The following is a 24,393-nucleotide window of genomic DNA, read 5'->3' on the forward strand; positions in this document are numbered from 1 at the left end:
CACCCGCCTCAGCCTCTGAAAGTGCTAGGATTACAGGCGTGAGCCACCACACCCAGTCTCTTCATCTCTTAAGCCAATTTTCTGATTGGATTGTTTTTTACTGTTGAGTTTTGAGAGTTCTTCATGTATTCTGGGTAGTAGTCCTTTGTCAGATATGTGGTTTGCAAATATTTTCTCCCAGTTCATAGCTTGTCTTTTTATCCTTTTAACAGGGGCTTTTGTAGGGCAAATGGTTTTAGTTTTGACGAAGTCCAGAATATCAGTTTGTCCTCTTATTGTGTCTTTGACGTCAAGTCTAAGATGTCTTTGCCAAGCTCTAGATCTCAAAAGTTTTCTTATGTTTTTTTTCAAAAGTTTTATAGTTTTACACTTTACATTTAAGTCCATGATTCATTTGAGTTAAGTTTTGTATGAGGTGGGAGACTTAGATCAAGGTTTGTTTCTTTGTGTACAGATGGGCAATTGCTTTAGCACCGTTTGTTGGAAAGGCTGTCTTTCCTTCATGGAATGGCTTTCGTGCCTTTGGCAGAAACAATCAGTTGGGTGTATTTGTGGTGATCGGTTTCTGTTTCTGGGTTTTCCGTTCTGTTCCAGTGATCCCCTTGTCTGTGCCTCCACCAGTAACACACAGCCCTTAATTAGTGTAATTATTTAGTAAGTCTTGAAATTGGGTAGACTGATTCTTTCCACTTTATTTTAAAATTGTTCTGGCTGTTTTGGTTCCTTTGCATTTCCATATACATTTTACAATAATCTTGTCTGTATCTGCCAAAAAACTTGCAGGGATTTTGCTAGGAGCTGCATTAACCCTGTGTGTCAATTTGAGGAGAATTGACATTTTTACTGTGTTGAGTTTTCCAATCCATAAACATGCGAGAAAACATTCAGTCTTTCATTATTAAATATAATGTTAGCTGCAGATTTTTATACATGTTCTTTATACGTGTTTTTATACATGTTCTTTATCTTTTATACATGTTTTATACATGTTGAGAAAGTAGCTCTCTATTCCTATGTGTCTGAGAGCTTTAATCATGAATGGATATTGCCTTCTGTCAAATGCTTTTTCTACTTTAGTTGATATGCATAATCATGTGATTTTTTTCGCCTGTTAATATGGTGGATTTCATTGGTTGATTTTCAAATATTAAATCACCTTTGCATTCCTGGAGTAAACCCCACTTGGTCATGGCATATAGTTATTTCTATATGTTGCTGAATTCTATGGACTATTATTTTGTTGTGGATTTTTGTTTCTGTATTTGTGATGTATACAGATCTGGAGTTTTCTCTTTTTTCCCCAATTATTTTACCTTTAATTAATCAGTATGGCTCTCAGAACAATTATATTGTGTCAGTTAAGCCTGATCTTTTTCAAATCTGACACATTTTGAAAAACAGATATATCCTTCCAGTAAGAGAGATTTAAAAAATAATAGAAGAAGAAAAGTTATGAAATACATAATAATTATTACTAAATGAGCAAATAATGGGCTCCCCTGTCATACTTAATATTGGCTTAATTTAAATTATTATTTATGGCCAGACATGGTGGCTCACGCTTGTAATCCTAGCACTTTAGGAGGCTGAGGCAGGCTGATTGCTTGAGCCCAGGAGTTCAAGACTAGCCTGGACAATATGGCGAAAGCCCATCTCTACAAAAATGTACAAAAATGAGGTGGGTGTGGTGGCACATGCCTGTAGTCCCAGCTACTCAGGAGGCTGAAGCAGGAGGATCCCTTGAGCCTGGAAGCCCGAGGCTGCAGTGAGCTATGACTACACCACAGCATTTCATCCTGGGCAGCAGAGTAAGACCCCATCTCTAAATAAATAAATACATGATTTATGTAATACTCTGAAGTAATAAATCCTAGGATATAATGAGGTGTTTATCATGCTTTGTTTTTATTTTGATTTAGTTCAAAATATTTTTCTCTTTCTTTTAATTCAAAACTCTTGTGTCACTTCAAGTTCAACATATTTTTAACTTTCTCTTAAGATTTCTTCTTTGACCACTGTATTATTTAAAAGTGCTTTGTTTAATTTCCAGCTATTTTGAGATGTTCCAGCTATCTTTCTGTTATTGATTTCTAGTTGAATTCCATTATTGTAAGAAAGCAAACCTTTTTCCTCAGCCTTTCGAGTAACTGGGACTACGGGCGCACACCACCACACCTAGCTAAATTTTTATATTTTTGTAGAGACAGGGTTTCACTGTATTGCTCAGGCTAGTCTTGAACTCCTGGGCTCTAGCAATCTGCCCATCTCGGCCTCCCAAAGTGCTGGGATTACAGTCGTGAGCCACTGTGCCTGGCCTATTTTTCTGTTCTTAATCTCGATTTTTGAGCTTATTGATTGGAGATATTTCCTGTTTCTAATGTAGCTGTTTGTTGCTATACATTTTCCTCTCAGCATTTCTTTAGCTTTGTCTCACAAATTTCAATGTATTTTTATTTTCATTCAGTTCAATGTATTTTTAAAAATTTTTCTTTGAGATTCTTCTTTGACCCATGGATTATTTAGAAGTGTTGTTTAGTATACAAGTATTTGGAAATTTTTCTGTTATTTTTTGTTGTTGAATTGTAGTTGGAGAATATATGCTGCATGATTTAAGGTTTGTTTTATGGCCCAAGATATGGTCTTATCTTGTTATTATTTTTTTATTTTTTTAATTTTTTGGAGATGGAGTTTCACTCTGCCACCCAGGCTGGAGTGCGGTGGTACGATCTTGGCTCACTGCAGCCTCTGGTGCTGAGTTCAAGTTCTTCTCCTGCCTCAGCCTTCCAAGTAGCTGGGACTACCAGCGGCCGCCACCACGCCCGGCTAATTTTTTGTATTTTTAGTAGAGACGGGGTTTCATCCTGTTTACCAGGCAGGTCTTAAACTCCTGACCTCAGCTGATCCACCTGCCTTGGCTTCTTCCCAAAGTGTTGGGATTACAGGCGTGAGCCACCATGCCCGGCCAATCTTATACACGTTTCATGGGCACTTGAAAAGAATGTACATTCTGACGTTGGGTGGAGTGTCGTGTAAATGTCAGTTACATCCTGTTGGTTGATGGTGTTAAGTCCTTGACGTTGGGTGGAGTGTCGTGTAAATGTCAGTTACATCCTGTTGGTTGATGGTGTCAAGTCCTTCTTGACGTTGGGTGGAGTGTAGTGTAAATGTCAGTTACATCGTGTTGGTTGATGGTGTTAAGTCCTTCTATATCCTTGCTGATTTCCTGCCTAGTTGGCCATTCTGACGTTGGGTGGAGTGTCGTGTAAATGTCAGTTACATCCTGTTGGTTGATGGTGTCAAGTCCTTCTTGACGTTGGGTGGAGTGTCGTGTAAATGTCAGTTACATCCTGTTGGTTGATGGTGTCAGTCCTTCTTGACGTTGGGTGGAGTGTCGTGTAAATGTCAGTTACATCCTGTTGGTTGATGGTGTCAAGTCCTTCTTGACGTTGGGTGGAGTGTCGTGTAAATGTCAGTTACATCCTGTTGGTTGATGGTGTCAAGTCCTTCTTGACGTTGGGTGGAGTGTCGTGTAAATGTCAGTTACATCCTGTTGGTTGATGGTGTCAAGTCCTTCTTGATGTTAGGTGGAGTGTCGTGTAAATGTCAGTTACATCCTGTTGGTTGATGGTGTCAAGTCCTTCTTGACGTTGGGTGGAGTGTTGTGTAAATGTCAGTTACATCCTGTTGGTTGATGGTGTCAAGTCCTTCTTGACGTTGGGTGGAGTGTTGTGTAAATGTCAGTTACATCCTGTTGGTTGATGGTGTTAAGTCCTTCTATATCCTTGCTGATTTCCTGCCTAATTGGTCTATCAGTTGTTGAGAGAATTCACCACCACGTCAGTCTTTGAGTCCTGAAGTCCTTGACTGGTGTGACTTCTCTCTACCCTTCAGAGTCGTCTTTTATTTCTTTAATTTACAGTGACTGGGTTTTTAGTTGTACTTAGAGGGAGGAATAGGGAAAAGCCTATCTAGTCCATCTTCCAGGAGTTAGAAGTGGTACTTACATTTCTCTTTTTATATTTAAAAAAATTTCCCCTGGTGGGTCAGGTATGGTGTGGTGGCTCACACCTGTAATCCCAGCACTTTGGGAAGAGGGAAGATTGCTTGAGCCCCCGAGTTTGAGACCAGCCTAGGCGACATGACCCTATCTCTACAAAGTAAAAAAATTAGCCTGGCATGGTGGCATGGCCCTGTAGTCCCAGCTCCTTGGGGGCTGTGGTGTGAGGATCCCTTGAGCCCAGGAGGTCACAACTGTGGTGAGCTGTGATCATGCCACTGCAATCCAGTGTGGGTGACAGCAAGACCCTGTTGCAAAAAAAAAAAAAAAGAAAAGAAAATGTTATTCTCATCTTTTCTTACCTGCGTTAGGTCATAAAGCAATTTAAATCACTTGTAGTTTCTACTAAGGAGTCTGACCTCTGGGTTGTAACCCTAATGTGAAGATAATAGGCAGTAGCCGGAAGCACCGGCAGCCACTCTGAGGACAGCTTGTTAACCCTGCCCTACAGCCTGATCTGCCAGTTAGGGGTTCTCAAATTTTACTGCTTATGAAAATCATCTAGAGAACTTGAAAATCTCTGCATACCCAGGTTACAAATTAAATCATGACTGTGCTAAGAGCCAGGCACTAGCATTGTGTGAGTTTGGCCGAGTGATCTCACTGTGTAATGGAGTTTGGGAACCACTGTCCGGTGTGTCAGGGGAAAGTCTGGCATTCGCGCTGCAGCGGCAGGAGCTCAGGGAGGTTTTGTTTATTTTTCTGTTAACAGTTGCAACTCTGTTTATTCCCCTTTTGATCCCAATGATAGCATCACCTAAGACCGGAAACAGAAGGGACTTCTACTTCTTTATTCTTAAAAACCAAAGCCGTGGGTCCCCTGAATTCTCTTCTATCCTTTGATTCATAAGCCAGTGCCAGCAAGGCTTTTTTTTTAAAGTCCAAATAGTAAATGTTTTAGGTTGTGAGGGTTGTTACGATCTGTGTCACAACTACTTACCTCTGCTCTTATACAGCAAGAGGCAAAACAAATGGGCATGGCCATGTTCCTGTCATCTTCCCCATCTCTACAAAAAGTAAGTGAGCATGATGGCACATGCTTGTAGTCCCACTTGCTTGGGAGGCTGAGGTGGGAGGATTGCTTGAGCCCAGAAGATCAAGGCTGCAGTGAGCTATGGTTGTGCGGTTGTGCCACTGCACTCCAGCCTGGGCAACGAGACCCTGTTTTAAAAACAAAAAATCGACGAGAAAGAAAACAGACTGTGGTCAGGATTTGACCGAAGAGTTGAGTTTGCTGACCCCTGTCATAATCATTCAAATGCCCCACTTGGGAGCACTGAAGTTCAGAATCGTTCACGGGCTAGAAGCCGTCTTCCAGCAGCACAGACCCAGCCTGCCTGTGTGTGTGTTAGGGGTTCCAGGGCGGCGGTTCTTGAGCACAGGAGCCGATGCCTAACTTCTGGGCTTCGTCAACTGTGACTCCTCTCCATTGTTGGGAAACTAGTGTGAGAAGGGGTTGGTTGAGTGAGCACAGGCAGAACCATACTTATTTGAATCACTTCAATCTACACATACTTAAAATAAGGTTCTTTCTATGTTTGAAGCAACTAAAAGTGATAAACCACCCAACTCCTCTGCCTAGCTCATTTGATGTGAATATTGACTCTAGAGCTATACTGTCTAATGTGGTACCATTAGCCACATGTAGCTGAACTTATATTTAAATGAGTTAAAGTTAAATACCATTTAAAATTTAGTTCCTCAGGGCCAGGCACGGTGGCCCATGACTGTAATCCCAGCACTTTGGGAGGCTGAGGTGGGCAGATCACGAGGTCCAGAGATCGAGACCATCCTGGCGAACATAGTGAAACCCCATCTCTACTAAAAAAACAAAAATTAGCCAGGTGTAATTGAGGTGGCGGCGCCTGTAGTCCCAGCTACTCAGGAGGCTGAGGCAGGAGAATCGCTTGAACCTGGGAGGCGGAGCTTGCAGCGAACCGAGATCGCGCCACTGCACTCCAGCCTGGCGACAGAGCAAGACTCCGTCTCAAAAAAAAAGAAAAAAAAATTAGTTCCTCGGTTAACTAGTCACCTTTCAAGTGACATACATGATCGATGGCTACCACATCGGGCAGTACAGGTAGAGATCTTTTCTAGCTTTCTTGACAGTGCTTCTCTGGAATTTGTAAGCCATGAATCTTAGACAGCTCTAACTTTGGAATGTTTAAAATCACGAACTTTTAACTTCTTTTTTCTTCTTTGTTCATTTAGCCAAAACGCATTTTATGTAATTTAAAGTAAATATAATATGCCTTTTGGTTTTAGACAAAAAACAGAAATGACTTTCATGGTATCAAGAAAGTAACTGATTAAGAACTATTGGAATATGAACCTCCATATTCATTCGAAGCTTTATCATGGGAAGTTAAAATATTGCCTTATATGAAGATTTTATGAAAATGGTATAAGCTTCAGAAATTACATTTATTGAGTAGCCTGCATGTGCCAGGCACTGAGTGCTTTGCGGTTGAAGTCAGGAAAGTTAAGTAACTTCCACAGAAGTGTGGCTGGTGCTGGTGTTTGAACCCAGACCTGTGCGATTACTACCAAACCTTTGCTCTCCTGTTATACTGTGCTGCTTCCAGTTTGCTGAAAACTGTGGTAAGTATTTTGTATGTTTCATCTTAGGAAGCTGTAACTCCCTAAAGATGTATGCTGATATACCGTGTTCATTTAAATAAGACAATTCCTCAGTTTTCCTTAAAGTAAGAATTATTTAATACAGGCTTTTTTTCCTTAAGAAATATGTGGAAGAAGAGGAAAATTGTCAATAATTCTATTACAGTTTGGTAGACCAGTATTAATAGGATTTCTATTATTTAGGAATACTGAGATTTTATTTATAAAATTGCTATTATGATATTAATATAATTTTATATTGTAAATTGTCAATTTGATGACTGCTAAGAATTACAGGTTGTTTGAAGGTTGGTTTTGCAAGACAGTGCAACAGATTCTAATATCTTTTAATAATTTACATGCCCTTTTTTCAAATTTTATTTTCAAGATTACATTTAATGGAACAGAACAAGTTGGTAACAATTAGGAATATTCACATAATCTTTATTTTGCACAGGAAGTAAGATTGTCTGGTGAAGGTGGTCAGTTAAACAAACTGTCAGATTATTGAATAGAGAAAATTTCACTCTTTGTAGCTGCAGGGCAGAGGGGACGTTACCTCCATCTCTTTCTGAGAATCCCATTTGTTAATTATGAAGGTTTGTATTTTTAGGCCAGGATCTGGATTTCCATTTGTTGGCTGTTTAATGGACTTGCAATATTTTCTTTAAAGTTTGATACCGTGGTATTTCTCTTTGTTTGCAGGAGGCAGATGCTGAGCCCTTACTGTGACACGCTCAGAAGTAACCCACTGCAGTTAACTTGCAGACAGGACCAGAGAGCAGTTGCGGTGTGTAATCTGCAGAAGTTCCCTAACCCTTTACCACAGGAATACCAGGTAAAACGGGTCTGGGCACAACTGGAGGAATCCGCTTTTCAAAAGTAGTCTCCATTGTAATTAAAAGAGTAAATTCTCTTCAGTGTCTTCATTTATAAGGCCCTGTTTGTTTTCCATAAGTTAGAAAAAAAATGGAATACTGCTTCCTTTCTTTATAACTCATGTCCTAATTGATAGCACTTAGTTAAACTCTAGCAGTGCCTTATAATAATGGCAAGAAGAATTTGAATATTTGATCTGTTTTTACCTGTTTATGTTTTCTAATTGTTTCCAAAATCTTGCTATTTAAATTCCTCTAATCTACACAGAAAAAAATCTTTAAAGAAAATAACTTAAGTACTCTAATCCAATTAATTAGAAGACTTGGAAACTCTGCTTTGGAAAAGATTTGATTCATGGAATCCGAAAGATTAAGGAAATGGTCCCACATATCTTGTCTGGATCTCTGATTTGACCTTTATGTTTCTTTTTATATTTTATCTTTTTTTTGTTTTGAGACGGAGTCTCGCTCTGTGGCCCGGGCTGGAGTGCAGTGGCCGGATCTCAGCTCACTGCAAGCTCCGCCTCCCGGGTTCCCGCCATTCTCCTGCCTCAGCCTCCCGAGTAGCTGGGACTACAGGCGCGCGCCACCTCGCCCGGCTAGTTTTTTGTAGTTTTTAGTAGAGACAGGGTTTCACCGTGTTAGCCAGGATGGTCTCGATCTCCTGACCTCGTGATCCGCCCGCCTTGGCCTCCCAAAGTGCTGGGATTACAGGCTTGAGCCACCGCGCCCGGCCATCTTTTTTTTTTTTTTTTTGAGACAGAGTCTCACTCTGTCGCCCAGGCGGGAGTGCAGTGGCATGATCTCAGCTCACTGCAGCCTCCCCTTCCCAGGTTCAAGTGATTCTCGTGCCTCAGCCTCCCGAGTAGCTGGGTTTACAACTGTGAGCCACCATGCCTGGCTAATTTTCACACTTTTAGTAGAGGTGGAGTTTTGCCATGTTGCCCAGGCTGGTCTTGAACTCCTGGCCTCAAGTGATCCATGTGCCTCGGCCTCCAAAAGCACTGGGATTACAGGTGTGAGCCAACATGTCTGGCTACTTTTTGTATTTCTAATAGAGACAGGGTTTCACCATGTTGGCCAGGCTGGTCTCAAACTCCTGACCTCATGTGATCCACCCACCTCGGCCTCCCAAAGTGTTGGGATTACAGGCATGAGCCCCTGCGCTTGGCCATGACCTTTACATTTCTTGTTGCCAAAGCTATCTTTAAAAAGCCTCAACTTTACCTGCTATTTACAAAGGAACCTTTTGTCAGAAATGATGTCTCAGAAGCTAACTTAAAATAAAGCTGCTGAATTTTAAGCTTCCTGCACATATTTATAAGCTCACTGAATGCTTCAGATACCATAAAATAGCAAATGTATTCATAGGCATAGTAATATAACTCAAAAATGTAACATCTTTAAAAATTTCTCTGGTGCCTCCAGGGGTGAAAAAACACATAAAATTATTTTATTTTTGTTTATTTATTTATTTTTGGAGATGGAGTCTTGCTGTTACCCAGGTTGGAGTGCAGTGGTGTGATCTTGGCTCACTGCAACTTCTGCCTCCCAGGTTCAAGCAATTCTCCTGCCTCAGCTTCTCAAGTAGCTGGGACTACAGCTGTGCACCACCATGCCCAACTAATTTTTGTATTTTTTTTTTTTTTTTAGTAGAGACGGGGTTTCACTATATGTTGGCCAGGCTGGTCTTGAACTCCTGACCTCAGGTGATCCGCCCACCTCGGCCTTCCAAAATGCTGGGATTATAGGCGTGAGCCACCATGTCTGGCCATAAAATTACTTTAAAAAAGAAAGGAACAATAAAATTTATCTGGTGCCTTGTACCTTTGGTATTCAAAGTATTTTTTATATATGATCTCATTTATTTTCTCAGATTTTAATTTTTTCAAGTTTGTCAAGACAACGTGTAAACTGCCTCCTAAAAACTCTTGAAAAATATATTTAAAATGTTGTAACTTTATGCATTAGTTTTATATTTTGTCAACTCTTAAAACTTCTTTTTACTCAGTATAATTAAAACTATTTCATTCGTTTAAAACATTAGTCTAATTGAACATTGTAATACATAACTTAAGACTCATTTACTTACCTTGCTTATTTGTAGAACTATAGCAACCTTAAATTACTCCTCTGGTGGTTTATTACTGTCTTCTTTATTTGGTGCAGTGGACGAAGAAAAGTACTTTAGTATCGTGTGTTATATGGCATTAGAGGGTTGCAAGATATTACCTGTGCACTTCCTCTTGTTTATACAGAATGTTTCTTACTTTCTTGTCTTCCCAATATTTGTTTTGCAGTACTTTGATGAACTCAGTGGGATACCTGCAGAAGATTTGCCTTATTATGGTGGCTCTGTGGAAATTGCTGACTATTGCCCTTTCAGTCAGGAATTCAGTTGGCATTTAAGTGGTGAATATCAGCGCAGCTCAGACTGTAGAATATTGGAAAATCAACCAGGTTAGTCGGCTAGTGAAATGAAATTTAATATACATATTAAAATTATGTATTAGCAATATAGAATAGTGGTTAAGGGCACAGACCCTAGAGCAGAATGGTCTGAATTTGCTTTATAGTTCAGCTGCTATCCTTATGTAAGAAGTGACTTAGCTTTTCTCTGCCTGTTTCTTCATCTGTACAATGGAGACAATACTTACAGAGTTGTGAGAATTAAATGAATTAATGTAGTAAGTGCTTACAACTGTGCCTGACCTAGCGAAGGGATTGTTAGTGTATGCATGCACACACTATGTTTTAGTCATACCTTCCAGCTGCATGGCACTTTCCTTTTGCAAACCACTTTCATTCTTAGCATTTTATTCTTCTGAAAACATTATGAAAAACATAAGGAAGATATTACTGTATTTCCCAGATAAGCGGATAGATACTAAGTAATATAGTCAATTTGTGTCAGTGCAAGATCCTCCAATGCCAACCTCTTTTTATTAAAATACCTTAGATAAGCTGCTTTTCCCTTTCGTGGGGAATGTGCGTTTTATGTAAGTTAGAAGCAACATGTCACTCTTCAGATATCAAAACAATGTTCTTGTCTCATGGCCGGTAAGATATATTACTGTATTATTTGTTTCCTCCTAACACATATAAATAAATAAGCTATCAAAGGAATAAACAATTGGATATTCTGCAATAAGTTACTGCTCATACTAATTACCTTTGTAAACAGAAATGTTCTCACATCTGATGTAAGAAAGGGCAGTAAGTAGTTTTTCTCTCTGTGTTCATCAGAAGTTTTAACCTAGTCTCCAAACTCCCACCCCATTCCATACTTTATTACAGACTAAGGCATTTAAATTCTAAATTTTTGTATTCTTACCTTTTACTCTTAAACTTGGCAGATGTAACTGGATTCCTGCAGTCATTTTTCCTGATCACTCATCTATTTAATAAATGTCCTGCCCAGGCACAGTGGCTCGTGCCTGTAATCGCAGCACTTTGGGAGGCCAAGGCAGGTGAATTGCTTGAGCTCAGGAGTTTGAGGCCAGCTGAGCAACATAGTGAAACCCTGTCTGTATCAAAAATACAAAAAATTAGCCAGGTGTGATGGTGCACACCTGTGGTCCCAGCTATGCAGGAGGACGAGGCCAGAGGATTGCTTGAGTAGCCCAGGAGGTGGAGGTTGCAGTGAGCCAAGATCATGCCACTGCACTCCAGCCTGGGCAACACAGTGAGACCCCATCTCACATAAAAATACAGAATAAATAAATAAATAAATATCCTAACAACTTGTAACTACTCAGCAGTTCCGTATTAAAGCAAAAGAAATGCACGGATCTGTCGGTTATGCATTTGCCAGAGATATACTATCACGTTATTGTTTTAGAGTTGGCAAACTTTTTGTAACGGGCAAAATTATAAATATTTGAGGCTTTGTGGGTCGTCAAGTCTCTGGCTTCCTGATTCAGCTCTTCGGCTCTGCTGTTACAGTCTGAAAGCAGTTACAGACAATATGTAAATGAATGAATGTGCTAGGATTTGGCCTGAGGGTTATAGTTTGCTGAATTCTGTTTTATTATTATTATTTTTTAGAGATGAAGTCTCACTCTGTCACCCAAGTTGGAGTGCAGTGGCACCATCATAGCTCACTGTAACCTGTAACTCGTGGGCTCAAGTGATTCTCCTGCCTCAGACTCCCCAGAGCCAGGACCACAGGCATGCACGAGGCTTGCTGTGTTACCCAGACTGGCCTCAAACTCCTGGCCTCAGGCAGTCCTCCCTCCTTAGCCTCCCAAAGTGTTAAAATTATAGACTTGAGCCACCACGTCCAGCCCTGAACCCCATTTTAGACACTGATCACTATACTTTTCAAAGACTCTGATACTCAAAAGAAGTAAAGAATTCTGTTTTATTCTAATTTGCATTTTTTCTTAGCTTATATGTTAAGATTTATCAAAACTGACGTAAAAGACTTATCTTTATAATATTTCAAAATGGGCTAATTGAACTCTCTACTTCCCAAAATAAAACTTATTGTGAAGAGTCTAAAGAGAGGAAATTATTGCTTGGGTTTAAGAGCTTTGTCCCTTCGTCCATTAGGTATTTAGAGGCCTTTCATTCCACCCTGTCCTCTCCAGGTTTGTGCTTAATGTGAGATTAGATCAGCATCTTACTAGGTTGGTGCAGGAGTAATTCTGGTTTTGCCATTTCCGCAGTTACTTCTGCACCAACCTAATATTTATGGACTTCCAGGAGGTGCCACAAGTTGAAGATTATTATGCAACACCCCCCCAAAAGTCTGCATTATAGAAATCACTTGACCTCATACTATCATGGGTCATTTGGAGGTGCCTCCTATTTAGACCACCAGTGAAGATGGTTCTTATCTTGGTGTCTCGTGGTCTAGCGATTCTTAGTGCTAGTTCTATATATTTAACCTAGAAAACTTTGGGCCCAGTTTTATTCCCTTGTGTCTGATACAGTAGTTTTCTCCTGTTAATCATTAAGAACCTAGTGTGAGTTTGGAATCCTATCCTAATTTTTAAAATTTAAAATTTCCATGAAACATGTTTGATTTTTAAAGCAACTTTTAATCATAAAAATGGAATGCTTCAGTTTCTTGTTCTTTGAGCCAGAAGTCAATTTTTAAGGAGACTTTTCTTCTTTGCCTCAGAAATTTTTAAGAACTATGGCGCTGAAAAGTATGGACCTCATTCAGTTTGTCTAATTCAGAAATCAGCATTTGTTATGGAAAAGTGTGAGAGGAAGCTGAGTTACCCAGACTGGGGGAGTGGATGTTATCAGGTAAGCTTATGTTTGTTTTTAGTTATGCGAAATATTGTGTGATTTTATCCCTTTTATGGTTGTATATTTTACATTATATTTTCACATTTTTATGTAATTAATTTACTGATCACTACTTTATCTTGTTTATGTAAATATTAGTTTAGATGCTTATGTTTTATGAAAATATTGTCATTTCTTTAGAAAAATTGCCTCAAAAATATGTATATAATCTCTGTAATGTTACTTCTGGGCATATATTCTGAGGAAGTAATGGCAAATATGTACTTTTGTTCTTGAGCAAATATTACTTTGTAATGGAAAAAATGTACAATTTTATTTCAAAAGGTCTGAGGACTGCATGGGTTATAAGAATTAGTAAATCAGGCCGGGCGCGGTGGCTCAAGCCTGTAATCCCAGCACTTTGGGAGGCCGAGACGGGCGGATCACGAGGTCAGGAGATTGAGACCATCCTGGCTAATACGGTGAAACCCCGTCTCTACTAAAAAATACAAAAAACTAGCCGGGCGACGAGGCGGGCGCCTGTAGTCCCAGCTACTCGGGAGGCTGAGACAGGAGAATGGCGTGAACCCGGGAGGCGGAGCTTGCAGTGAGCTGAGAGCTGGCCACTGCACTCCAGCCTGGGCGGCAGAGCCAGACTCCGTCTCAAAAAAAAAAAAAAAAAAAAAAAGAATTAGTAAATCAGGCTGGACATGGTGGCTCATGCCTGTAATCCTAGCACTTTGGGAAGCTGAGCCAGGAGGATCACTTGAGCCCAGAATTCGAGACCATACTAGGCAACAAAGTGAGACCCTGTCTCTAAAAAAATAAAGAAAAAAGAATTAATATATCAGTTGCTGATTAATAATAGAATGTTTTTTCCTTTGTAATTAGAAATCCAAAAAGGGCAAACTACAATTTTTTTTTTTCTTTTTCTCTTTTTTGAGACAGGGTCTTGCTCTGTCAGCTAGGCTGGAGTGCTGGTGCAGTCATGGCTCACTGTATCCTCCACCTCCTGTCCTCAAGCGACCTCCCTACCTCAGCCTCCTGAGCAGCTGGGACTACAGGTGTGCACCACACACCTGACTACGTTTTTGATTTTTTGTAGAGAAGAGGTCTCACTATGTTGCCTGGGCTAGATTAGAACTTCAGGGCCCAAGCAATCCTCTTTTTTTTTTTTTTTGAGACGGAGTCTCACTCTGTCGCCCAGAGTGCAGTGGTGCGATCTCGGCTCACCGCAAGCTGCACGTCCCGAGTTCATGCCATTCTCCTGCCTCAGCCTCCCGAGTAGCTGGGACTACAGGCACCTGCCACCACGCCTGGCTATTTTTCTGTATTTTTAGTAGAGACGGGGTTTCACTGTGTTAGCCAGGATGGTCTCGATCTCCTGACCTCGTGATCCACCCGCCTCGGCCTCCCAGAGTGCTGGGATTACAGGCGTGAGCCACCGCGCCCGGCCCAAGCAATCCTCTTGCCTTGGCCTCCCAGAGTGCTGGGATTACAGACGGGGGCCTCCATGCCTCGCCTACTGTTTCCTTAATTATCTTATTTGCATATCTGATATTACATGACTACATCACCTTATTCAGAACTTACAAAGATGTAGCCATTCTGTGACTTAGGAGCATCCAACGTAATGAATATTCTGCACCCTACAAATGGGTGTCAGGGAGGAGAGCATAAGCCTGAGAAATGAACAATAAGGCATTCCTGGGCCATTTCAGCTGCAAGAACTAAACAGACTTTTGTAACTGGAAATTTAAGTCATCATTAAAGTGACTTATCAAATTAACTTTTTGTTTTTTTTTTGGTAACTGCTTTTTTTTGGTTTGTTTGTTTGTTTGTTTGAGACAGGGTTTTGCTCAGTCGCCCAGGCTGGAGACAATGGCGCGATCATGGCTCACTGCAGCCACAAACTCTCAGGCTCAGGCGATTCTCGCATCTCAGCCAGCTAAGAAGCTGGGACTACAGGCACAGACCACCACACCCGGCTGATTTTTCTTAGTTTTTGTAGAGACAGGTTTTTGCCATACTACTCAGGCTGGCCTTGAACTCCTGGGTTCGTGTGATTCACCTGCCTCAGCCTCCCAAAGTGCTGGGACTACAGACATGAGCCACTTTGCCTCACCTGGTAATAGCTCTGTCAAGATATATTTCACATGCCATACGATTTATGGAAAATTAACTTTTTTTTTTCTTTTTTTCTCTTTTGAGACAGGGTCTTACTCTGTCACCCAGGCTGGAGTGCAGTGGTGCGATCTCGGCTCACTGCAAGCTCCGCCTCCCGGGTTCCAGAGATTCTTGTGCCTCAGCCTCCTGCACAGCTGGGATCACAGGCATGCACCACCACACCCAGCTAAGTTTTGTATTTTTAGTACAAAAATTGGCCAGGCTGGTCTCAAACTCCTGGCCTAAACTGATCCTCCCGCCTTGGTCTCCCAAAGTGCTGGGATTACAAGCATGAGCCACCATGCTTGGCCGAATATTTCTTTTCTTTCTGTCACAAGATATTCTAAGCTCACTTTGTTCTTTGTCTGCCCCTGACGTGGAATTAACCATTTCTCTAAAGACCGCCAGTTACTTTCAGTGGAGTGTGGTGTTTAGAGACTAAGATCTGGGTGCTGATTACACTGTTCACTGCCATTGATAATAGCAGTTGGGAACTGGGAATACCAGTTCATCAGGCCCTCTTAGTAAGGCAGGAGATATATGTATGTGTATCAGTACACTCTCCTGTGACTGTGTGTGTAACCACGAGTTTGCATCAGTAAGGCTGGTTTGATTCCATTGGTGTGAGAACTTGTCTGACACCAAAGGATTTATTTTAGTTTTCCACCTTTTCATATTTGTACTTCCCTCACCAACAGTGAGAAATCCAGCTCCTGTCATCTCAGTATGTTTACTCATTTGATCTATCCACATCCTGTCCACTTTCTCCCACTCCCATCACCCTCCTCACCCAGCCAACTCTGCGTGACCTCCCGGTCACATGCCTCCCTCTGCCCCTCCATACAGATCACCTACCTTGCCTCACTTAACAGCTTTACACGTAATTGCTTTTGAGGAAGGGGAAAGGAGAAAGGGAGGGATTGCTGAGCTTTGTTTTCTTAAAATTGTGGCAAAATAGATATAATGCAAAAATTTCCACTGTAACTGTTTTTACTTGTACAGTTAAGTGGCACTAAATACATTCACGTTGTCATGCACATCACCACTCTGTGTCTCACAGGTTTTCATGATCCCAAAAACTGAAACTCTGTACTCACTCAACAATCCCTCCCTGTTCCTCCTCTCCCAGCCCTGACAGCCTCTATTCTCTGTTTTCTCTCTGTAGACAATTTGCCTAATCTAGGTAGTCCTTATAAGTAGAATCATACAGTATTTGTCTTCTTGCACCTGACTTCTTGTACTTAGCATGGTGTTGTCAGGACGCATCCATACTGTGGCATGTATCAGAACGGTTTTCCTTTATATGTCTGAATAACACTCCATTGTATGGATCTGTCACGTTTTGAATCAGTTGACGGACACTTAGGTCGTTTGCATCCACCTCTTGGCTGTTGGGATCTTGCTGCAGTGAACACTGGCTTCCGTGTATCTGTCTGAGTCCCTGTTTTCAGTCTTCTCAGGAGTAGAATTGCTGTATCATATGGCAATTCTATGTTCAGCTTTTCTAGGAACTACCAAACTAGGTTTTTTGTTGTTGTTGAGGGGTTTTTGGTGTTATTTTGAGGTTTCCTTTTTATTATTATTAATAGACTTTATTTTTTAGAACAATTTTAGGTTCACAGCAAATTTGAGCAGAAGGTACAGAGAGTTCCCATATTCCCCTGCTCCCCACACACGTGGCCTCCCACACCGTCAGCATCCTGTACCACAGAGGTATTTTTGGTGCCATCGATGAACCCAGATCATCATCTAAAGTCCACATTCACATTAGGTTCACTCCGGGTGTTTTATGTTCTTGGGCTTTGACACCTGTAGGATATGCGTCCATAAGATAATGAGTTGTTGAAATGGGCTTTGTTATAAGTTACAGATTGGCTGTCTGTGGCTAAATAATTGCTGAGACGAACATAAATAAGGATAAGTGAAATAAAAAGTGGGATGAAATGCTTCAGGTGCAAGTTCAAAGGGGACTGTATTATCTCTGTACAAAAGACACCTTGAGGCGCGTGTTTTCTTGTCAACCCTTTGTGTTCTTAGCACGTTTTTGGCGATGAAACTGAGGTTCTGGGCCTTACCACATCACCGTTTGTGCTGACGGCACCTTTTAATATAAATTTTAAGTAATTTATATATTTATTAAATGAGTCAGCAATTCACATGGTGAAAAATTCAAAAGATGCAAAAGAATGTACAGGAAAAGCCTTTTTCCCAGCCCTGTCTTTCAGTCACTCATTTGTCCCTTCAGAGGGAATTAACATTACCAGTTTCTTGTATCCTTCTAAAGATAAACTCTGTGCAGGCACAAATTTATATTTTTGTTTCATTTTTTACACCAATAGTATCAAGTTACACATACTGTTCTGTGGTGTGTATTAAAGAGCCATTCTTAGTATCATCTTATATCTTTCTAGCCCCGTGTCTGAACTGACTGTGGATGTCACAAGTACATTTGGTTGCAGTTTGATCACTCTGAATTCATTTCATTCAAAATCCAGTTTATGAGCCCTCTCTCAACAACTCTGCATTTCAGCTGTGTTGCTTCCAGCACTGGTCTCAGTCTCTCTGATTAGAAACCAGAATGATTGTTTTCTACTCTCTGTTCTGTAAAGACGGATCAATACAGACTAAGTCTTTAGATTACTCCCCTATTGAAATCTCTTATATCTATTTTATTTTAGATTTACCTTCATAGTTCAAGCCATTATCACTTCACAGTTTCCTAATGAATTTCCCTCCTCTCATCTTACTTCCATGACCACATTGATCCTTTTTAAATTTTAGTTTTGATCAAACTTATGCATGCAAGTAGTTTGAAACTAATTTGTTGTCTGCTTCCAAAAAACTACAGCCTCAGGCCAGGCGCTGTGACTCATGCCTGTAATCCCAGCCCTTTGGGTCCAGCTGAGGCTAACACTTGAGGTCGGGAGTTCTAGACCAGCCTGGGCAACATGATGAAACCCTCTCTCTACTAAAAATACAAAAATTAGCCAGGCGTGGTGGCCGCATGCCTGTAATCCCAGCTATTCAGGCGGCCGAGGCATAAGAATCTCTTGAACCTGGGAGACGGAGGTTGCAGTGAGCCGAGATTGCACCACTGCACTCCAGCCTGGGCAATAGAGTGAGACTACATCTCAAAAACAAACAAACAAACAAAACACACAAAAAACTAGAGTCTCTGTTATTACTTCCCTAACGTTTATTACTTCTTCCCAGAGTCTTCACTTTCAATTCTTAGTTGTTGTTTTGTTGGGGGTGGAGGAGTCAGGGGAGACTTACTATTTGCTTTCTTATTTTTTTTTTTAATTATTATTACTTTTTTTGAGATGGAGTCTTGCTCTGTTGCCCAGGCCGGAATGCAGGTGGCATAATCCCTTGGCTCACTGCAACCTCTGCTTCCCAGGTTCAAGTGATTCTCCTGCCTCAGCCTCCCAAGTAGCTGGGATTATAGGCACCTGCCACCATGCCTCGCTAGTTTTTTTTATTTTTAGTAGAGACCGGGTTTCACCATGTTGGCCAGGCTGGTCTCGAAATCCTGACCTCAAGTGATCCACTTGCCCCGGCCTCCCAAAGTGCTGGGATTACAGGCGTGAGCCACTGCACCTGGCCTGCTTTTTTATTTTTAAAAAGCTTATATTATTCTTTCATGAGGTTTGAATTTCAGATGTTAGCTGTTGACTTTAGAAAATAAGAATTTAGTTGGTTCACCTCCTCCTCTTGCTGTGTTCACTTCCTATTTCCCCGTCATATACTTCTTGTTTCCCCTTCCCCCAGTGGTGATTATGGATCAATGTGTATTCACTGTTTACGTTACCATGACTATGCAAACGTGGCACCTGGTAGCATGCAATGATTACTTCCCCGTTCTCCCCAGTATTTCATTTTCTCTGGATTTAATATCTTGTTTTTTCATGAAATCAGTTTTCTTTGTATTTAGCACTAATTTAATTCTAAGCTGTTCTCCCAGTTGGGCTCATCTTTCAGTACAACCAGATGCCTGAGGTGTTCGATCCATTTCATCTTGGGGAAATCTCTTCTGAGCATTTCTGGCCTGTGCTCGTCTCGACTATGTAATCCTATGTTGGCAGCACAGCTGGCGTCTTGGGATCTCGAGTCAGGGTCATCCTGGAGGTCCCTCTGGGATCTCACATTAGGGTCATCCTGGAGGTTCTCTGGTCCCTCTGTCTCTCTCATATTGGATCTCCTACTTCGTGGATTTTGTGTCATATTCTTTTTTGGATTTCTTTTTAATTTTAATGGAACATATCTTCTAGTGGAGATTTGAGGAGTATGTGACAGAGAACAGCGTTGAGACTTGCATGTCTGAAAGCATCACTGTTCTACTGTGACACCTGCTGATAGCGTGGGAAGGTGGGATTTCACCTGCTTCACCTCTGCCCTCAGGGTCTTCAGCTAGGCCTGAGAATGAAGTAGACATAAGCCCGATGAACAGGAGGAAAACATACACATTTATTTAATCTAAGTTTTACATGACACAGGAGCCCGCATGAGTAAATGAAAACTCAAAGAAGTGGTAAAACCTATATACTTTTATACTACGTTGAACAAAGGGAGACAGTCATGGAAAAGTAAAATGTAGGGGGAGGCTAAAGAAAGCTAAGAATTATTTTAAGAAGGTCTGTTTGTACCAAATTCTTTGGCTTTGACTCCCTGTATTGGTGATAAGAAGGTTTCTTTTCTGGAAAAGGAAGGACCTTATTCATGGGACCTTATTCATTTGTGGGAGTTTTATGTCCTGCTTTCAGGAGGAAAGGGGGAGGTCAGGACAGTGTCGTTGGGTCTGCTGTGTTTAAGTCCCTTTAGCTGGGAACCTTTGTGCCAAAATAGCATATTTTGGAGTGGTGTGTTCTGCCATCCTTCAATAGCTTGGGTGGGTGTAGCTTTCTTTTTGAAAATTATTTTCCTAATGAATGATTGGATGCAGGAAAAAAAAAGAGAGAAAATTATTTTCCATCAGAATTGTGAGAGCATTTTTCCTTTGTATGCTAAGTCTCAATGTCATTCTGAGTTTCGATTGCCAGAATCTTCCTTCTTTCTTCTCTGGAAGCTGGTAAATTCTTAATTTTAGCTTCGCATACCACATCCCCACCTGCCACAAGCCCCAGTATTCCAAAATTTAATGGGTTGATTCTATCTTTGGTGATCATTAACAGCCTGTTCATATTCAAGAAGTGACTGGGGCCTGGCACAGTGGCTCACGCCTGTAATCCCAGCACTTTGGGAGGCCGAGACGGGCGGATCACCTGAGGTCAGGAGTTTGAGAGCAGCCTGGCCAACATGGTGAAACCCCTCCTCTACTGAAAACACAAAAATTAGCCCGGTGTGGTGGTGGGTGCCTGTAATCCCAGCTACACAGGAAAAAAAAAAAAGAAAACAGAGAAAAGAAGTGGCTGGCAGCCAGTTTGGAAGCTCTGAGCACACAGGGCTTGCTGACTATGGGCTTCACTATAGGGCTCCTTCCTTCCAAAACGTTTAATATCTGTGTCTTGAGGGATTTCCCTTTTGACTGGTCAGATTTGTCAGAAACGACCAGTCTCCTGCCTGAAGTTTATATGCTGTGAGAGTTCAAGGAAGTAAGTCAATTTCAAATGCTAAGTAGTCTCAATATTTAACCTGTGAACTTAAGAGTCCTTATTTTCATGATGGCAGCCCAGCTCTCACCGGTACTTAGTTTCCCCCAGAACAGAAAAACTCTGTTTTACCCTTTCCAAAAAATAAATCTCTATGGTTCTGCAGAATACAAGAAGCCTAGTGCTGGCATGGGCTTCTGGTGACGTTTCAGGAAGCCTACGGGGAATTTATTCCCATGGGGAGGGCACCAAGCTATTCATGAGGGATCCATCCCCATGACGCAAACACCTCCCACTAGTCCCCACCTCCAACACTGGGAATCACATCTCAGCAGAAGATTGGAGTGGACAAATACCCAAACTATATCAGCTGGTTCAGAACAAACAGTGGTCCAGGTGAGGAAGAGGAATGCTGGGGTCTGTTTCTGAAATAGACTTTTATGTAATCCTTTTAATTGTAGCTCTTACTTCTTGGTACCGGGTGCGGGTGTGGCAGTCCTGAGCCTTCTTTGTGTTCTGCAAATCAGTTTCTTCCTGGCTCTTCCTGCTGCTGGATTTTTGACTCAGCTTTCCTGAGTCTATTATGTCTGCTACTACTTGTACATCTACCCTCCTGCCCACACCTAATTCCCAGAATTCCACAATGAGAATACTTCCACTTCAGCAAGGGAGTTTTCCTCTTGTCCTATCAACACTCTCATATAATTCTCATCTCTAAGCCACGTGCATTCTGCTTCCCAGCCTGTAATATCTGCCCTACGGTGATCCATGATCCAAATCCTGGGTACATCCTTAGGATACAAATGCCTTCTTCCATGAAACTTTCTAATATTTGTTCTTGTTTCTACCATTTATTGACTCTTAATCATAAAATAGTCTGGTACTGTTCAGTTTTTGCTTTTTCTTCTAATTTCAAAATACTGTTAGTATTTTATTAAAAAATTATTATTATTTTTATTATTATTATTTTTTTTGAGACGGAGTCTCACTCTGTCACCCAGGCTGGAGTGCAGTGATGGGATCTCAGCTTTGCCTCCTGTGTTCAAGTGATTTTATGTCTCAGCCACTCGAGTAGCTGGGACTACAGGCGCCCACCATTACACCTGGTTAACTTTTGTGTTTTTAGTAGAGATGGGGTTTCACCAGGTTGGCCAGGCTGGTCTCGCACTCCTGACCTCAGGTGATCCGCCTACCTTGGTGTCCCACAGTGCTGGGATTACAGGCATGAACCACGGTGCCCAGCTGAAAAAAAAAATTGTGTCCTACTCATCTTTCCTCAACTGAAACTGCTAGAGGGCAGGCACTGTATCATGTACTCTTTTAGTCTCCTTTTCAGCACCAAGCACAGTGCTCGACCGAGTCTCACTTTAAAGAATAATGGCGTTGCACTGTGGCTGTGTCAATGCTTACTTGATGTGAATCACTGAAAGACAGACTTATAGAAGAGGTCACACTTCATTGTTTGTTTTTGTGGAAAACAAATTTTCAAAAGAGTGATATATTTCAACTTAACTGATGATAGAGTTATTTCAAAATGACTTCAAATATACTTTTGAACTCTTTTTTTTTTTTTTTGAGACGGAGTCTCGCTCTGTCGCCCAGGCTGGAGTGCAGTGGCCGGATCTCAGCTCACTGCAAGCTCCACCTCCCGGGTTTACGCCATTCTCCTGCCTCAGCCTCCTGAGTAGCTGGGACTACAGGCGCCGCCACCTCGCCCGGCTAGTTTTTTGTATTTTTAGTAGAGACGGGGTTTCACCGTGTTAGCCAGGATGGTCTCGATCTCCTGACCTCGTGATCCGCCCGTCTCGGCCTCCCAAAGTGCTGGGATTACAGGCTTGAGTCACTGTGCCCGGCTTGAACTTTTCTTTTGAAATTATCTCTTTAGAAGTAGTTTGTCACCTAAGGAAATCAATCTTAGTAATTTTGTGTCACACCTTGTATTAACCAGTTTAGTCAACTACCTTTACTGGACTTGGTTCTGGGCAACTTTGGGTTATTTCCAAAAATTATATCTACTTGCCACATAAAAATTTGCTACCATCAGACAGGTTCAAAAGCGTGCACTGACTTTGAAGATAGTTCCAAGAGAGAAGTTTCAGAAATATTTAAAGGGAAGTAGCATAATTGAATGTGAAGTCTTTGTAGAAAAAAACTCTGAGGGTTTTTTTTAAATAGTTAAATTTTTGGCTGGGTGCAGTCACTCATGCCTGAAATCCCAGCCTTTGGGAGGCCAGGGTGGATGGATAACTTGAGTCTAGGAGTTTGAGACCAGCCTGGGCAACATGACAAAACCCAAACCCCATTTCTACAAGAAAATACAAAAATCAGCCCGGCATAGTGGCACATGCCTGTGGTCCCAGCTACTCAGGAGGCTGAGGTTGGGGATCACCTGAGCCCGAGGTAGTCAAAGCTGCAGTGAGCCAAAATCACCACTGTATTCCAGCCTGGGCAACAGAGTGAGACCCGTCTCAAAAAAAAAAAAAAAGAAAAAAACTCAGTGTGTGTAAAAGCTCTGTGTGTGCCCCCTTGTAATTTTTCGGAAAAGTGTCCATAGCTTCCATCAGATTCTTTAAAAGGTGCTAGATTCAAAGTTTAAGAACTCCTGCCACACAGAGTGTAATTCTTTTAGGACCTTAATAACTTAACCCTCTTTTTTTTTTGAGACGGAGTCTTACTCTGTTGCCAGGCTGGAGTGCAGTGGCGCGATCTCAGCTCACTGTAATGTCCGCCTCCCAGGATCAAGTGATTCTCCTGCCTAAGCCTCCTGAGTAGCTGAGACTACAGGTGCCCGCCACCACACCCAGCTAATTTTTGTATTTTTAGTAGAGACAGGGTTTCACCATGTTGGCCAGGATGGTCTCGATTTCTTGACCTCATGATCTGCTTGCATCAACCTCCCAAAGTGTGGGATTACAGGTGTGAGCCACCGCGCCTGGCCAACTTAACTCTTTATATGAGGTTAAAGATATGCCCACACTACAAATTGTGTTTTATTGCCAATGTTTTTTGTAAATTTTAATGTATTTTCCTGTAGTTGAAGGAGAAATCTCTTAGAATCTTACTGACCTGATATTTTTTATTTTTATATATTTTTTCCTGTTTGAAGGTTTCTTGTTCTCCTCAAGGTCTGAAAGTTTGGGTCCAAGATACTTCATATTTGTGTAGTCGGGCTGGGCAGGTCCTCCCCATCAGTATCCAGATGAATGGCTGGATTCATGATGGAAACCTGCTCTGCCCATCGTGTTGGGACTTCTGTGAGCTCTGTCCTCCAGAAACAGATCCTCCAGCTACTAACTTGACCCGAGCTCTGCCACTGGGTGAGTGCTCTCTATGGTTGGAACAAAGAAGGAAAAGTAAAGGGGCAAACTTCTCTTATAAAATGTTGGCATCCCTTCAAGGAAGCTCTAAAACAAGTTGAGTTTCTTCCCTTCTGATTGCATTTTTATGGGAAAATCCTCCTTCCCACCATTATTAGAAATCTAAGATAGGTCAACTTGACACTTGTGAGTAAGAGCAAGGCTTTCTGGTGAAGAACCTCTGAGTTGCACAAAATTACTCATCAAAGACCACAAAAAGTGAATGTTGTATCCATTCATTTGGAAATTAAGGGTAAACAAAATGCTGTTCATTAAATACAAAAAGTGATTAAATATATTTTAGTGGTATCATAATCAGCTGAAGTGAAAGTGAGAGAAAGATACTCAAAAAAGGAATTGGCATACCCACAAAGAGGAGAAAAATGCAAGGAGGCACAAATAACACACATGCAAAATGAGACAAAAAGACAGGGCTGGCAAAGACTGGGGGTTCACTGAGGAATAGGACCATGTGCTCATTCTGAGAC

The 24,393-nt window shown here is 41.4% G+C and overlaps 1 protein-coding gene across 3 annotated transcripts in view; it reads left to right on the forward strand.

Moving 5' to 3' along the window:
• Window positions 1-24,393, forward strand: part of LMLN (leishmanolysin like peptidase) — an 80,125-nt gene that overhangs the window by 45,734 nt on the left and 9,998 nt on the right. For 2 of the 3 annotated variants that reach the window (XM_033213261.1, XM_033213260.1), the window contains exons 13-16: window positions 7,382-7,514; window positions 9,855-10,014; window positions 12,683-12,813; window positions 23,656-23,866. In XM_033213261.1, coding sequence (XP_033069152.1) covers window positions 7,382-7,514; window positions 9,855-10,014; window positions 12,683-12,813; window positions 23,656-23,866 — 635 coding nt within the window. The remainder of the gene's footprint in view (window positions 1-7,381; window positions 7,515-9,854; window positions 10,015-12,682; window positions 12,814-23,655; window positions 23,867-24,393) is intronic. The other variant, XM_033213262.1, reaches the window with a different exon arrangement.

This window comes from Trachypithecus francoisi, unplaced genomic scaffold (genome assembly GCF_009764315.1).
Source record: "Trachypithecus francoisi isolate TF-2019V2 unplaced genomic scaffold, Tfra_2.0 Lachesis_group0, whole genome shotgun sequence".
Classification (NCBI taxonomy): Eukaryota; Metazoa; Chordata; class Mammalia; order Primates; family Cercopithecidae; genus Trachypithecus; species Trachypithecus francoisi.